The 12,652-nt window shown below is 33.1% G+C and overlaps 1 protein-coding gene across 1 annotated transcript in view; it reads left to right on the top strand.

Moving 5' to 3' along the window:
• LOC121121266 (integrin alpha-PS1) overlaps positions 1-12,262 on the top strand; it is a 29,010-nt gene extending 16,748 nt beyond the window's left edge. Inside the window, exons 2-4 of the mRNA XM_040716165.2 lie at positions 8,032-8,222; positions 8,275-8,422; positions 8,500-12,262. Coding sequence (XP_040572099.1) covers positions 8,032-8,222; positions 8,275-8,422; positions 8,500-11,331 — 3,171 coding nt within the window. The 3' untranslated portion in view covers positions 11,332-12,262. The remainder of the gene's footprint in view (positions 1-8,031; positions 8,223-8,274; positions 8,423-8,499) is intronic.
• The last annotated feature ends 390 nt before the right edge of the window (positions 12,263-12,652 follow it).

Here is a 12,652-nt window from a genome sequence, read left to right as displayed (position 1 = left end):
TGACTCGTCAGACTCCTTGAAAGCCTTGGCAACATCGTAAATAGTTGATTTGGGTAGCTTCATAAACTCAATAATCTCGTCGGGGGTGTGCTTACACGGAGGGACACAATAACGTGTGCACGGTGTTCGTATTTAGAGGGCATTCTAAAGATTTTGTATATTTTCTTTGGCAATTTTGTCTCCTGAATCTGATAAGCACACTTTTATAGTTATAGAGTTCAGGGTTACCAAGATATGTTGGTCAAAACTTGTTCCGGATTTATATTTAGGAAAAAATCAAGGACCAAAAGAGTTAAGGACCGGTCCCAAGAATGGACTGAATCCATATTATTTTCTTACCTGATGACAACTTAATTTATATAATAGTCGTAATCGAAATTTGAAAAGGGTTGGTAAACAAACCGTCCTAATGTACAATTTGCGGACATACCTACATATATGATATGCGATACTAGGTATTCTACTACATACATATATACTATACATGAAAAACAATCACAATACATACAGTTTTTATTCCCTGCTTCCCTCTATTTTCTTTGTAGGAGTTGAACATGAACCGGAAAAATACTACCTTATTTATTAGGGGGTATTATTTTAATGTGTAGCATTCAACTGGGTTAAGTACACACATAGGTATATGATATGTAGTATTTAGAGAGAAGTTTCTACATAAATGAAACACTTTTTACTACTAATAAGTAGTTTAATATTGAATCCCCTCAGAGATGATAAATAAGGAATAGAATTGTATAAAATGTGACATAGAACACCGTATGAGATTTATTTATAGTTGGCAATCTGAAAAGTGTTTATTTTATTTTAAAAGCTATTATCATTTTATTAAAGGAGAAATTATAATTATAAAGTAATCCCTAGTGTGGGAAAGACAAAGAGACGAATGAATGAAGTATCTTTCAATAGTTGCCCTAAAATAATAATTTAACGATTTAATATGTTGTGTCGGCATTTTTTTTGCGCAAAAAGCCATTGTCTTCTGGCATTTTTGCTTAAATAACTGATGTTTGATGTATAAATGGAAAAAAAAGAGAGAAAAAAAATCAAAATTAGAAAATGACAGATATTTCAGTTAAACCTCAATTTTTATTTGGGAAATGTATGTGTAAACCAAACTCCAAGACAATTTTCTACAAAATTTATTCTATTTACTAATCCCATATTCCATTGGGAGTTCATTTTTCGCACCTGAAATAAACAAAATCGCCATTTTCACCGATTTGTTTTTTAACCCATGACTTTTTTTGATTTTGAATAAATTTATCAAATGAAATCATTCGTATAGTTGTTTTCGAAACGCCAATCACTTTTAGATAAGTAACTCAACTAATCTAGTCTCTTTGAGCTGCAAAAACGATTTTTGGGTTTTGTGGATAGCACTAGGTCCCTAATATCACCTCCCCAAAAATAGACACCCCTGTCTTAGATTGTCCTAGCTCAAAAGAGGGACTTCTGAAAAATTTCAGCCTTCTAGGTTCAAAGGTGTGGGAACGTATAAAGAACATCTACACACACACACATACGAGTTCACTTTGTATAATCAAATTGTTGCAAAAAGTTGCGATTTCTTCGTCTTAAAAAACATGTTTAATTTCAACATTTTTCATTCCAATTACTATCATTTATTTTTGATCTAATAAGTAACATGGTTATTTTGAGTAACATACAGTTGGGCATTTGAAGTCTATGATGCGCCACAGAATACTTATATTTCAATAGATTTTTATTAAAATAATCAAAGCTTATACATGAATAATCGATCATCCATGGAATATTCAATTTTGGCAATATCCTGATCCTAAAGTACTGTAAATCCTTCATTTAAAATTAATCATCTCATTTTTTGGTTGCAGCTTGTACAAGTTGCAACTTGAGTTGTCTAAAATATTACCTTAATACCTACGAAATTATATTTCAAGTTCAACAAAACAACCAGAAGGGTGTTTAAATATTTTCCTAATCTTTTCTTATTTTCTCGTTCCAACTTAGTAAAATACTTGTACTAAGTTGGATAATTTTTTTCAAATAATTTGATTCATTGGTTTGCATGCATTTAGAAATATACTACCACAAAGGATACTAAATTTCCAGTTCATCGATAGATATAAATGAAATATACAACCCATTGAAATTAAAATGAAGATCTTGTTTAGAGAATGAAGCGTGCATGCACTTAATAGAGAAACTATTGTCTAAATCCATAGATCAACAAAACAGACAGCATTTTGTTCTCAGTTGTATTGAAAATGAATTTGAAATATGCAAATCATTGAAAAATAGGACCGGAGAGAACATATCTAGTACTCACTAGTGCATATGTTCATGAAAAACGGAGAATAGTTCTGAATATGCCTCGAGGAGCTAGAAACTATTGTTTTGTGAGTCCGTATTTATTCGGTCCAGTCCAGTTCACTCTTAAGACCGTTGCTCCTTCGATCTGTCAGTACTAAAAGTGATTAAAAAGGAAGAAATATTGTAGAACGACGCCCTCGAGGACACACTTTATCAGTTTTAGAAGTGATGTGCAGGACTTAATTGGACTGGATTGTAGTTTTGATTCCTAATAAAGGACTTACACAATACTAGTTGTAAGTGTGAATCATTGTGGGTCTCAGAGTGGAATGGAGGATCGAGATCAGAGTAATTTGCTACTTATATTTTTGTAGGATATTATCAAGGTTGTCCGCGGGGGGTGATTTCTAGAGGCTGTGTCCCCTACCCATTAAGGTGTTTTTACTAGAAAATAGATTTTAATTTTTTTCAAGAAATTCAATATATGAAATTTTATATTATTTTTCAAAAAAAAATTTCAAAGAATTTAATTTCTGTAAATAGATATAGATTTTTGAATTTCTTGTCCTACAGACCGGAAAGTAATACATATATTTTATAAAATGATACGACATATTGTTAAAAGGAATTCATTTCATTATTCCTTTCTTTCTTTCGTCTCATCCCCTCTCCTATGGACTTGAAAGAATCATATATATATATATATTGTATTTGTGTGAATTTATGTATGTCACAAAAATACGACAAGAAGACTTTTGAATCTTTTTGTTGTGACAGATGATGAAGATGATGTTGTCTTTTTCTTTATTTTTCTTGTTATTCATTCATCTATGGAGTGGAGCCATGTTAGCGTAGAAGTCACTACTTAAATGGTTACATAAATCTTTATATACACTATAAAGGAGTATATTAGTATGTATGTCATCGATCACTTTATATATAGACTCAGAGCTCTCAATCTTTGAAATATATTTATTGTGAAATTTTATTCATCATTATTATGACGTCATTCACCTGGGATCTCAAGTTTTAAATACGCTTTGACCACAGCTTTATGTAAAAAGCCGTGACACGTCCCTGTTTGCTTTGTTAGATTTCTTCTCTTATTCATATATTTTCCCGCTTTTTATAGTCCCATAGATAACGTCACTTCATAATTTTTCTTTTCTTCCTTTCGCAGAATTCAACCTCTTAATTATTCAGTTAAATGGTGAATCCTTCATTTAGCATATTTGCGTTGAAAATTGTACAATTTATTTTTATTTTTCAAGAGAACCTATGTAGTATTTATTACTAGGGATGGAACGAATCCAATAAAAATCCCGATACCGATATTTGATATTTTAAAAATCCATAGATATTCACAAAAAAATTTAAAAAATCTTCAGTTGTTCTCAATAAAATACATTCTTTTGGAAAAAGATTTAATTTATGATATAAAGTTTTTGAAAAAAAAGTTCAAACATTTAATTTTTTGGAAAAAATAATTCAATAATACATAGTTATTCAAAGAAAAATTAATTTTTGGAAAAAATAATTCAATAATACATAGTTATTCAAACAAAAATTAATTTTTTGGAAAAAATAATTCAATAATACATAGTTATTCAAAGAAAAATTAATTTTTTGGAAAAAATAATTCAATAATACATAGTTATTCAAAGAAAAATTAATTTTTTGGAAAAAATAATTCAATAATACATAGTTATTCAAAGAAAAATTAATTTATTGTAAAAAATGAAAAATCAAATTAAATTTTCTAATAAAAAGCACAAATTCCTTATGTCTTTTTTTTTTTCATAATTAAGAACAGTATTAAATAGTTAAATACCAGTAATAAATAAGAATTGGAATCGCAAATTGAACATTATTTTCCCAATGCTGATTCCAATTCCGATCAATTGTCTTATCACTATTTATACCTCTATTAATCATGAATCTTCTATAATCACTCAATTGAGGCTCTCCAATAACAACACTATGACTACAGCACTAATGTGAGCACATATTAATAAAACCAACCCAATTTTACCTACAGACGTCAGTGATTTGATCTCTTTCATGTGGCAACATTTACATATACACTAGTATTGAAACTCAGTCCAACTATGATTTTCTTGTCCTGATTGCAGTCACGAAATTTGTACAGAAATCCAAGAATTTTATTTAGAAATTTCCTTTACAAAAATGGTAGGATAATATATTTTTTAAGTTTTTATGCTGATCAGTTCAGGCCAACATTGGATCGAAATAGACCGAAAGCCACCGCCAAAGTATACATATGTACATCGAAAAATACATGATATAAACTTATATACATATATGTTTCAATATTTGTAGATATCTACTAATGTTATTTGTTATACTGCTACTGTAGTGGCAGCATTTAAAACAAACTATGCTAAATTGATAGCAAAACCGTTTCTTGCACTGCCATTGACCTAACCTCAAAATTTATAACATAGAAAAATATATTTTACTACGTTTCACCCCCCAACAAAAATCATGAGGATGCCCCTGTAAATGGTATCGAAACACAGATACAAAATATTGGTATTGCGACAACACTAGTATGCACATACATGGCATGTCTCTAAACGTATATGCCACTTCCTTATCATTATTGTATCTCACAGCCTTTCCTCTGAAAAAGAAACAAGGGGAAAAGCAACGTTAATAAAAATACCAGTACAAGTTAGCTACTGACTATGTTATTTCAGTTGTTGAAGTTTTTGTATAGCTCTTTCAAAGAAACAAGGTACTTGAACCTTAAAGTAGGAGAAGTGTGGCTAGAACTTTTAATCTTGCAGGTTGTGCGTCTAAAGCTGAACACTCCTTTAAATTTTACGCCATGCACATATTCATGACTTTACTGAGTTGAAACCGATTTATACTTCGAGGGAAAGGTCTTGACTAGTTGTAAACAAAACTCCAGCAAAATATAAATTGCAACTGTGAAACAACAGCCGATAATATGGAGGGACGTCGAGTCGCAATTTTTGAACGCGCGGGGAAAAACTCCCACTGAAACTTCCAAGGTTCTGAACTGCAGCCGCACCACCGTTTACAGCGTGGTAGCCAAAGGGATTCCTGAGGCGACCACAATATCTAAGTCAAGGCCTCGATGGTTGGACGAAATGGTTGCTGCCGTGAAAAAAGTATGTTTCTCATCTTTCATCTTAAATAAATTAATTCGTCGACCTCTTTAAAAATTTCGGGATTATTTAACTATTTTGAGAAATTTCAGTGTTTAGTTTTGGACGCGCGCACACGATGACCTTGCCTCTATTGTACTCGAAAGACTTTTTCACGGCAGCAACCATTTCGTCCGACCTTTGAGACTTGTGGTCGCCTCAAGAGTCCATTTGGCTACCACGCTGTAAATGGTGGTGCTGCTTAACAAGAGATCATTGTAATTCAACCTATCAACAAGGTTCAGAACTGTGATTAAAATAAAAGAAATGAGAAGCATTGACTACTTAAAACGAATTACACTGTATATTTTTGTGCCAGCGAGATAACGCCGTGATGAACATATCTATGCAGAACGGCTAGTTATTGCCTGATATTACTTTGTTCTTGCTTCTTTTTCGAGGAGGAGTGGGGGGGGGCGGGGGAGGACGGTGTCTTAGTTACTTTATTCATTAATAGATTTTGATTTATACACATTTTGTTTTCTTTTTGTATATAAAAAAAGAACTGAAAGGGGAATGAATAATCGTCATTAATCATATGCTTCTTCTTCTTCTTTACTTAAATATATGTATTTATTAAAAGAAGAAGAGGGAGAGGGGGAAGAAGGGGTTCAAAGGCCAATAAATATATATAGTTGTAAGTATAGTATAGTAAGAATATGATTATGTATAAATTATGATGTTGATAGAGCAGTATTATTTTCTGGTATGTGTGTTTCAACTTCTGCTTTTATCTATATATCGATGTCAGTGTTGATGTGATGTGTAAATGTATATTTAAGATAGTATTTGCAAATTTGGAGCTATATACAATATATGTACATGGTACATATATTGTATATCTCTATAGGATCATTTTGTATTTTCTCTTTATAGCCTAGGTATTTCTGCCATATCATGGAGTTTTAATGACTTCTTTCTCTCCTGCTCCTCCTCCTTTAGCTCCTTCAAGCTATAAATACGTATTATACCTGCTAGGGATTCTATCTCGGAATCCCGGGATTTATCGGGACTGTAGACCAACGAGAAATCCTTTTTTTTTTATTATTTCATAATAACAGTCTTGTTTAATTTTATTATACTAGGTGTAGTAAAAAGAAATCCATTGTTTTGAATAGATATTTTTCTCCTGGGCAATCAAAACAATGCTTATATGACGGTCGTACTCAAAAATTTACATTATTTGATACACATTTTTCGAAAATTAGCATACCAGAGCGTGCTGCATCTTTGACTTCAAAATTACTGGAACGGAATCCACGAAAACAATCTACGATGTAAATGGCTGTTACACTATTATGACAATAAACATTACTCACATTTTCAACCGTCTAGCTTGCATTCATTAACCACAAAACAGTCTGAAGAAGTTTTTTTGTACGAAATCTTATTTTTCCAACACCATTTTGCGTTAACCGATCGCACTTATACAACGCGAGATACACATTACTAAATCCATCTATTAGAAAAATAATAGATTGTTTTTACTACACCTTTTATAATCTACCATAAATTAGTTGGTACCAAAGTTACTAAATAAGTTTTCTTTATTGGGTGTGGGATCAGGTTACGGAATTTTAAAAAAACGGGACCTTGTGGCTCTAAAAAACAATCTGCGCACAATAATTAATAATGATAAAAATGAGAATTGATAATAATATAGGGGTAGGTCTAGCCAGGGAATTCTAGACATAATTACTCATGCAGCCTGTACTAAAGTTTACAACTATTTTTTGTTTTCATATAGAAATTTCTAACTTATTTTATTAAATATCGCTATATAGTTATTTTTCCTCAAATAATAGTAATAAAAAGGTAAACCAAATTTGTACTTTTTTGCTTTTATGAGAAAATAATATACATACTTGCAAATTTTGCTATGTATTGGTTGAACTGCTGTGATGCGCGAACGAGCAGACAGATATGAGGAAAGCCAAAATTCATGAAACTACACTAATCGTTCTTGTAAAAGCATAGATCGTGAATATTTAAAAAATATTGTTGATAAAAATTTTATTAAACTAAATTTTAATTTTTTATACAAAAATCTTTAATGTGTACTATAAAGACGATATCAAAACAAAAACTTTTTTTTTACGAAAAAAAAAAATTTAAAACTTAAAGACTGTTCACCTACCTCTGAATATTTTTTCTAAATAGCTCAAAATTACCAATGACTAAAATAAACATTTAACCTTAAGGATGTTATATTTTGAACATTAAAAAATAAGCTCCACGTGCAATGTGCATGGACTAGCTTAAAATGGTTTATTTCTTTTTAAAGAAAGTACAAAAATAATTACTCAAATTACACTGTATTTAGTATAATTCATTAAGGAAATGACGTAAATGAAAAAGAAATAATAATACATATTTCCCGGAATCTCACTCAAAGCCAATTCCCGGGAAATGATAAACTAATACCAATATATTATAAATTATGCAATATTTCATTTAATTAAAAAATAATCGTCATTCTTGATTGTAATCTCCATTTTTTTTTTCTTTAATGAATGTTTATGTACAGGACTGTATCCAAGTTCCGACAGATGGAAAACGTTATTCCAATGCTTCTAATAGAAACACCTATGGTCTCTACGATGGTGAAATTGAAACACTTCAAGAGCCCATCAACTCTGAAATTAAAGATGGACAATGGCTGGGAGGGATTGTTGAGAGTCAAGGAGAGGGAGGGAATGTGATTGTTTGCGCTCATCGGTAAGGAAAGCAGCATTAAATCACAGATGTATTTACATACTTTTAAATTTAGCTACACCGTCCGTGATATCAATTCACGGACTAAAAGAGTCATTGACTCTAAGCGTGGCATGGTAGGCATGTGCTACATCCTGGATCCGGAATTGACCTTTCCTCAAAATAAAATGATTGGATCCAAGAACGTTGTAATTGTTCGAGAAGTAAGTTCATTAGACTTGTACAAATTAGATCCAGTCAAAACAACAAGAATAATAATGATATTTCTTTCTTTTTTCAGGGCATTCGGGGTCCTCGTCTGGAAGTCAAGGGTAATTTTGATGATCATTCCACATGGGGAGTCTGCCAACTTGGAACTTCTGCAGGGTTTGTTGGGGATAGTGGCTCTATTTCTGAGGAATCTTTGGCTCTTTTTGGTGCTCCTGGATGTTTTGCATGGAGAGGAAATCTATTTGCATCAGAGGTTGGGTCTCAGAGACGCTATGAAGTTGCAGTTAGTCATAAAAACTCCAGGGACTACGATAAGCATGGACATTTAGGTCTTTCAGTTGCCTCTGGTAAATTCGATGGAGATATTCTTTATTTTGTGTCTGGAGCTCCTCAAGCAGGAAAAACTGGATCTGTTTTCTTTTTCCTTAAGAGCAACCTACCGAATTTTGAAATGGATTCTGAGCTTACCCTTCACGGTGAGGTATTTGGAGAAGGCTTTGGCCATGCGTTAGTGACTCTAGATATAAATGGTGACACAAATGCGGATCTCCTTGTGGGTGCTCCATTCTTTGAAGAAGGCTCCATCTATATATATCCATCTAGATATACTAGATCCAAGCGGAGGAAGCGGTCCAATGTTTTGAATGGAAAAATAAAAATTGTTGGGGCCAAGCCTTTGTCTCAATTTGGACTCTCACTTTGTAGTGCTGGGGATCTCAATAGAGATGGATTTGATGATTTTGCTGTTGGCGCCCCTTATGAGAGTGATGTGGGTGGAGCTGTTTATATTTTCTTCGGAGGATCATTAGGACTCCGATCTCGAGCAGGTTTTGACTCTTCCAATAAGATATCTTCCATAGTTCTCAAAGCAACTGAAGTTGCCAGTCAAATCATTACTGGTAAGGATTTTTCATCTCTGATTCCATCTGGAAGACTTGAAACATTTGGAGGCTCCTTGTCAGGCGGTATGGATATGGATCGTAATGGATACCCGGATCTTTTAATAGGAGCTTATTCTTCAAATTATGTATTTCTCCTCAGGTCAAGGCCCATAATTGACATCGAAACCTCAGTTGATGGAAAGAGCTTGGAGGGAGTTGATCCTGGAGCTAGTGGCTGTGAGGAACATCCGGACTCAGAGGAGTCTTGTTTTTCATTTAAGACATGTTTTAAAGTACTTCATGAGGATAAAACTCTTTTTGAGGAGGATGGCAGGTTGAACTTAAATTTTGTCATTGAGGTTGAGCCAGAAAAACCTATTCCAAGGATTTCCTTGCGTCTTGCAAATAGAGATTCCTATGAAAATAGGAGTCGTACCATAGCAGACACCATTATCATTGAAGGAGACGAAAATCATTGTACTAAAATAATTGGCTACGTTGGAGGACTTCATGCAGATATCCAAACTCCAGTACCCTTTTCAATGTCTTACTCCATCATTCAAGATGAACCCCTCTATGATCCGAACGGTCCTCTTCCCTTCATTAATAATTATCCAATCCTCAATCAAGATCAAGCAAAGAAAACCTTTCAAGCTACGTTTGATAAGGACTGTGGTGAAGATGACATTTGTAAATCTGCCATTGTGATTTCTCCCTTTTTAAGAGATAAATCAGGACTCGAATTGAATAAGGCCCCCACTAAAAATGGTTACTACACAATAGAGCTTGGCTCACTTAAAAGCAATGTCCTCATTCTTGATGTTCACTTAAATAACACTGGGGAGGCAGCCTACGAATCTACTTTTCACGTTTTATTTCCTCATGAAGCCGTCTCTTATGTTGGTTTGAGTGATGACTCTGACCTGAATGCTCCTATTCTTAAAAATGCATCATGGCTTCTTTTCAACTCGGGGAATCCTTTCAAAAATACTGAGAATGGTACTAGAGTCAAACTTCGTTTTCAATTGCAAGACTCCATTGAGGATAAAATAATTCAGTTTTATTTGAACACAAATACCTCATCCATACAAATTGTTGACCCGTCCACTTTTGTTAACTTAGTTATTGTTACTCGTGCAGAGGTTAAAATTGTTGGAGGTGGCTCTCCTAGTGTGGTCTACTATGGAGGTAAACGGCCAGTAGATATTAAAGGAGAGTCTGCTTTGCTATCTACTACTCAAATTGGCCCACAAGTGTCTCACAAATACCAAGTGATGAATGGAGGCCCTTCTACCGTTTCAGTCGTGACTGTTCAAGTGGATTGGCCTATACAAGTAGAGAATGGTAAGCCTCAGGGTAAATGGTTGATGTATTTAACGGAAGAGCCCGTTTTGAAGAATGGTAAAGGTTACTGTGTACTTCCAGCTGGTGTCTTTTCTAATCCACTAAATTATTCATATTATGATGGCGGAAGTACCAAAAAGTCTCGAAGACTCAAACGAGAATTAGAAAGAATCGTAACTCCCTCCTTTCATGACCCTCTCAAAGGTATTCGAATATTTACCTTTGATTGTAATCGAGGAACAGCCAAGTGCATTAATATAACTTGTCAAATCTATGATCTTGGTAACCAGGAGTCTGTGACTATATTGATAAAATCCCGACTCTGGAACGCAACTCTGGAAGAAGACTATAATCTGGATTTTGATCCCTCAGAAGAAGTCAAAGTGGAGGTATTTTCCAAGGCTATGGTCATGCTTGATGGAGATGTTTCTCAAAATATTGCTGATGATTATTTTGCCATACGAACCGTGGCGCATCGGATATCCTTTGTTACTGTGGAAAATAATCTTCCTTGGTGGATCATATTGATTGCAGTCTTGGCAGGACTTTTACTCCTAGTCATTATTAGTTTAGCTCTCTGGAAAATGGGATTTTTTAAGAGGAAAAGGATTTCAGAAGAGGATGATGATGACTCGGGCTTTCTGATTTCTGCACATTTCGAGAAAAACTCTCTCTAAATATTAATTAATAATGATTAACACCACTGTTATGATGGTGATGATGAACACTCATTATGTTAATTATAATTATATACCGAACAAAATTATCATTCATTCTGTAAAAAAACTTTCAATTTGTTATACATAACTGTATGTATGTATTATTGTTTTTTATTATTGGGTAGGAGAGGTCCAAAAAGGTATACATATAATAGGCATCTTCTACTCTTTTTTTATTCAATGCTTTATTCAGAAATTTATACTTGTCTTTTTTTATATAATAGCAGGGGGCCGGTCCTAAAATTTGTCTTGGGGGGCTGAATATTTTTTCAAATTTTACGACGGACATCTCACATTTCTCCTCCTCTGTTATAATATTACTTTTTTTAGGAAAAAAAAACTCTGGGCCCTTTCATTTTAATCTCCCAAAAAGAATAAAATCCCTTTGTAATAAAACAATTTATTTAGACAGTATGTTTTATTTTGTTTTTTGAAACGACCTTGTTTTTTTAAGGATCAAGGCTTTTTTGGAGCCATTTTATTAAACTATGTCAATATTTCATTAGTTTAATGACTTTGTTTTTGTTACAATGTTTTACAAAAGGTCTTCCAAATTTGAGGGAGTGAGATAAAATATTAGTAACTAATCAAATCTGTCTGTCTAACATCACATTTTTCCCACTCAAATAATCCATAGGACTCCCTCCCCCCATAAAACCGGTCCTGTTTATAGCAAAGTAATACATGGATCTATATATATAACAATTAAATTATACATATTTATGCACTGCTGCCTAGTCAATGTAAAATGTCCCCCACTTTTATTATCCTTCTCTCTGTCCTTACCTCTATTCTTTCTATTTTTTTCTTAATGTTGAAGAGAAGATGACTTCATCATCTCTTCAACGCCATATTTTGTTTAAAAATTGAAATATAATATTAAAATATCCATTTAGGTATATATAATTAATATCAATGATCTAATTCAATCTCTATATTATCTTAGCTGAGAAGTCATTATGTAAAGGTCAAAATGAAACCTACAAGAATATTCATCTAGAGCAGCATTTTTAAAACTTTTTCCTCTCAGGGCACTCTTTAAAAGAACATAATATCTCAAGGCACCCATTGTAAAACAGCATTAAAAATGATGCTGCATAGCCTAAATCCAAATGTCTTGTTTATTTAGACAAGACAGTAATGACAGGGAATAATGCGAACGAATCTATGAGTAATAATAACCTTTTAACCTATAAACACACTTTAACAAAGTGTTTAACAAACTTTTTGTATTGCCCAAGGAATACAACATCAAAAGAACCTTGTACATATAAGGACG

Source organism: Lepeophtheirus salmonis, chromosome 1 (assembly GCF_016086655.4).
Source record: "Lepeophtheirus salmonis chromosome 1, UVic_Lsal_1.4, whole genome shotgun sequence".
Classification (NCBI taxonomy): Eukaryota; Metazoa; Arthropoda; class Copepoda; order Siphonostomatoida; family Caligidae; genus Lepeophtheirus; species Lepeophtheirus salmonis.
This window is presented reverse-complemented; position numbering and strand designations above follow the sequence as displayed.